The 4,243-nt window shown below is 43.0% G+C and overlaps 1 protein-coding gene across 1 annotated transcript; it reads left to right on the forward strand.

Annotated features, from left to right (window-relative positions):
* Positions 1-1,760: 1,760 nt before the first annotated feature.
* LOC140736371 (immunoglobulin lambda-1 light chain-like) lies at positions 1,761-3,521 on the forward strand. The gene is made up of 3 exons (XM_073062356.1): positions 1,761-1,878; positions 1,988-2,341; positions 3,193-3,521. The coding sequence occupies exons 1-3, from the start codon at positions 1,803-1,805 to the stop codon at positions 3,519-3,521; spliced, it is 759 nt and encodes a 252-aa protein (XP_072918457.1). The 5' UTR covers positions 1,761-1,802.
* Positions 3,522-4,243: the final 722 nt, after the last annotated feature.

Genomic DNA, 4,243 nt, shown 5'->3' on the forward strand with positions numbered 1-4,243 from the left:
ATTCGCATTCTGGAAATCTGGACCACCGATTAATCGGGGTTGCCGCTTATTTGGGCCAAAATGTACTAACTGAAACAACAGCAGGATGGAAATGATGGAAATACAGTGGTAATAGTTTTCCTGGTCGGGGTATCTAGTATCGAGTGTCAGTGTATCAAAACATAACTTGTGTCACTCCGGACCGAAATCAGAAAGAAATTTGTTGATTTCTTTCTGTGAACTTGATGATCGGTCGCTAAGTATATTCAAGATGGGATTTGCGGAATGTTCAGATACCAGAGGAATTGATACATATTCAGGGACTTGATACAGAATTGATACATATTGATACAGGGACTCAGGAAAATTATTACCTGCAGTGTTATTTAATGGCTGGGGTGGCTCGATGGTCCAATGACCGATAGGCCAACTGTTGCCCGTAATCATTTTGTAATGGCTCACACTGCAGGCCCAAAGCGCCGATGGTTTTTCAGGGTAATAGTAATGCGGCCGGTGCAGGAGCTGTTGGAGCTGAGGACTTCCATGTTGAAAACGAGCATGCCATACCGCAGCTGATCCTAGGAGCGTTTTTGTTAGGTCAGGTGATGCAGTTTTTTTGATATTAATTACCCGTCCTTACACATCACATTCAAGGTCTCTGTAACTCATGTTCTCAGTCTCATTACTTAATTTATGTTTTAAATTTCCACAGTTTGTCTTCCTTTTACTGATTGTTGGTTTGTGTATAGTTTTTGATTGATTCTATTCTATCATTTTTGTCCTATTCTAAATACCTACAGAAAATGAATCTAAAAGTAGTATATGGGTTCTAATGGTCCATTTACTAGCGCGGATAATTTCACTCATAATCAAAACTGAATTGATTCCACAACTGATGGACTTACCTCGAAGGACTCTACAACTCATGTCCTCAATATTAATTGAGCATCAGTCTATCTTTCTGTCTGTCTGTCTGTCAGTCTGTCTCTACCTCTCTCTCTCTCTCTCTCCCCCCTCTCTCTCTGTCGATCTATCTCTATATATTTATTTATTGTTGCTATTGTTATTTACATCTAATTTTCCCGGCTCTTGTTAGTAAAACCTGAGGTACAGGCATAGCCATGCATGATTATTTGTTAATTACTAAGAACTTTCGGACTATTCCACTGCTGTTTAGTATTGTGGTTCTCTGAAGATTTAACATGGATATTACTACGTAGGTCTAATTGTTTAATGCGATTGTGTAGTTCCTTTGGGATGACATTTGTAGCTATTACTATCGAGACAATCTACAACTTGTTCGCGTTTCAAAATCTTTTATTTTCTTCCATAATAATAATAATAATAATAATAATTATTATTATTATTATTATTGTATTTTCTCAGTTTATCTATTTCACATTGTTGACTTGTCTCCCTTTCTTAGTAGGTTTTCATCGATTCAGTAGCATTTAAGCTTGGTCACTCGCTAAGGCAGACATTAGCTGCTACATGCTGCTAAATGCAGTCGTCATAGAATGTCTAAAATTATGTCCACCCCCAGTTTAGTTCCTAGATATTGATCAGACCTGATTGCCTTGGATTTCTGATATAACATAGCTAAATAAAATTATTTTGAAGGTAGAAATTAATATTTTTACGATCATGGAATTCGCAAACAGTAGATTCCAGAGGACAGGTGGTCAGTCTCCGCCCCCATCCTGCCTCTGTCCCCTCCCACTCGTTATCATCCGTGGTTAATAAAGAGCCCGGAGTGTCCAGTTTGCAGACACTAGAACCGGAGCCGCTCCCGGTGTTTGCATAGCAGCGCACGGTTCGGTTGGATGTTAGGACGTTCGCTGACCGAAGGAATGTCGCCAGTTCTGCATCTCCTGTGGGTTCTAATGGTCCATTTACCAGGTGAGAGGCGTGTTAGTTAACGCACGAATTCACCGCAAAAAAAATGGTTGAAACGTTAATACTTCTGATGGTTGCAAATCACCCCGTTGTTTTATTCTGTCTATTACAGGTATCCTAGCGGTCCCAGTCCTCAATCAGACCCCAGTATCTGGTCCTGTCTCCACGGGACAAACTGCCCGCTTAGAGTGCCGAATACAGAATGGAAACGTTGGAAGTTACGTATTTGAGTGGGACCGACATCGTCCCGGGAAGAGACCGGAGGGAGTGATAAAAGATTGGGCGAATAATATCATTTGCAGAGGACCCGGCATCACCGACCGTTTCCAAACGTCCAGAGACACCTCCACGAACAGTCACATCCTGACCATCGTCAACTTGGAGCCCGGCGACTCGGCCACCTATTACTGCAGAGTGTGGGATAGTGGTTGGTTCTACGGACCTGGGACGAGTCTGGAGATAAAGAGTAAGTAATCCTCTCGTTCTATATCAAATTAAGCTTCCGAAGAAATTCTCATTTCAATCGTACTGTTAGCTGGCTCTACACCTGCGGAAGTATCGATTTGTCGAATTCTTCCACCTTTGATTCATCCTTTGAAATTTCCTGACGAAGCAGCAGGACTCGAAAGTCCATTCATTTAACCCGTTAATCCCTTCCTAATATTCCAAAAGTCCCCAACTCATCTTCCGCACTCAACCCTAAATTTAATAGATGTACATCGTCCAAACCAGTGTTAACTGGAATGATACATTATAAATCAAAGTTTCGCAGTTTGTGACAGAGCAATGCGTCATTATTGCCAAATACAATAAAGGAAAATAAAAGACATTGAAGATGTCATAGAGAAAAAAACTCTCACCACTCTGAAACTTTCTGTATCTTCGTTACTTCGTGCTGCCTTATTGGACAGCGAGCTATCGATATCTTCACGGGCCGCAACTGTCTAAGAACGTCTAAAGCTACAATATCCATAACCACAATGGCTAGAAATTAGATTTGCGGATTTGTTGTTGTCTCTCCCCCCGCCCTCACGTAACCAGCCCCCCAGGTACCTACTTCAGCAAAGAGAACAGGACAGCATCCAAATGTGTTAATTTACCAGACCTGATAAAAGATGTGAGCAACAATTCCATGATAGCGTTTGACGATGGGTCGATTAGTCGTAGTCTGTACCCAGCTTCTCACTGATTGTCTGAAGAGTTGGTGCATTATAATCATGGTCTGACGGGAGTTCGGTCAGTGGGTGGCGCTGCTTAGGAAATGCACAGATCAATGATGATATTTTCCTCTCTTCCCACCACTTTTCTCACACACAGGTAGCGAGAGCAGAAAGCCCTCGGTTCTCCTGCTCCCTCCCTCCCTGGAGGAGACCGCCTCGGGTTCTGCCACTCTATCCTGCCTCGTGAGCGGCTTTAAGCCTGGATTGGTCGCGCTGCGCTGGAGCGTGGATGGCGTCGAGACAGAGAGTGGCGTGACAACAGGCGCCGTGTCCCTGGACTCCGACCAGAGCTACAGACTGAGCAGTTACCTGCGGGTACCCGCCGCTGCCTGGAATAAGGGTTCGAGCTATTCCTGCAGCGTGAGCCACAGCTCGCTGAGCTCGCCGCTGCGCAAAATCATCTCTTCGTCCGCCTGTGCGCAGTGAGAGTGTGCCTGCTGGGTGCGCACGAATGCAGTGAAACCCGCACTAGCGCTGTCTAGCCGCCGTCTGCGATGTAATTCTGTAACAAATATCCGTTTCTGGGAACTAAGAAAATGTTTAATAAATTTAGAGATGAATGTTTTGATCGCCCATCGTTTGCGACGCGTAATCCAATGTAGAATGTTCCTCGCACTGCTGTGTCTGAACTTTTGCTGTTTGTAAAATGGGGAGAGAACCATCAAGAGATAATGACTGTATTGTGATTGAATTTTGTCACACAGTACTTAATAAAGAGCCAACTCCGCGGCGGGTTTACAATGGATCTTTCTTTACTAGACTCCACTTTGAGCCCCGAATGAATTAGTAGCGAGTAACATGACATGCTTGAACTACCGTACATAGACTTACAGTCAAGTCCGTTTAAACGGCTTAACCGCCCCTCTTTATCAATGTCGATCTCTGTATATCCCATCTTCAAGGATCAGCAATCAACGTTAGTCAGCATATACAGTTCAATGCATTAGGAATTTGCTCTGTTGTGTTGGCGTGACATAAAACAGAACATTGAAGAATTAAAAGGAATAAATGTCTAAAATTGAAGTTAGAAGATAAATTCAGTACATGGAATAAAATGTGCGCAAATGCACAAATGGCAGCATCTATGTGCAATGCAAGCAACATTATAAAATTAGCTTTGAAGTATTTATATTGCAGTGTAGTCACTG

The sequence above is a fragment of the Hemitrygon akajei genome, chromosome 11 (genome assembly GCF_048418815.1).
Source record: "Hemitrygon akajei chromosome 11, sHemAka1.3, whole genome shotgun sequence".
In the NCBI taxonomy this organism is placed as follows: domain Eukaryota; kingdom Metazoa; phylum Chordata; class Chondrichthyes; order Myliobatiformes; family Dasyatidae; genus Hemitrygon; species Hemitrygon akajei.

Coding starts and splice junctions, on each gene's coding strand:
- LOC140736371 (XM_073062356.1), top strand. CDS start 1,803: ATGTTAGGACGTTCGCTGACCGAAGGAATGTCGCCAGTTCTGCATCTC. Junction 1,879..1,987: donor TCTAATGGTCCATTTACCAG/GTGAGAGGCGTG, acceptor TGTCTATTACAG/GTATCCTAGCGGTCCCAGTC. Junction 2,342..3,192: donor GACGAGTCTGGAGATAAAGA/GTAAGTAATCCT, acceptor TCTCACACACAG/GTAGCGAGAGCAGAAAGCCC.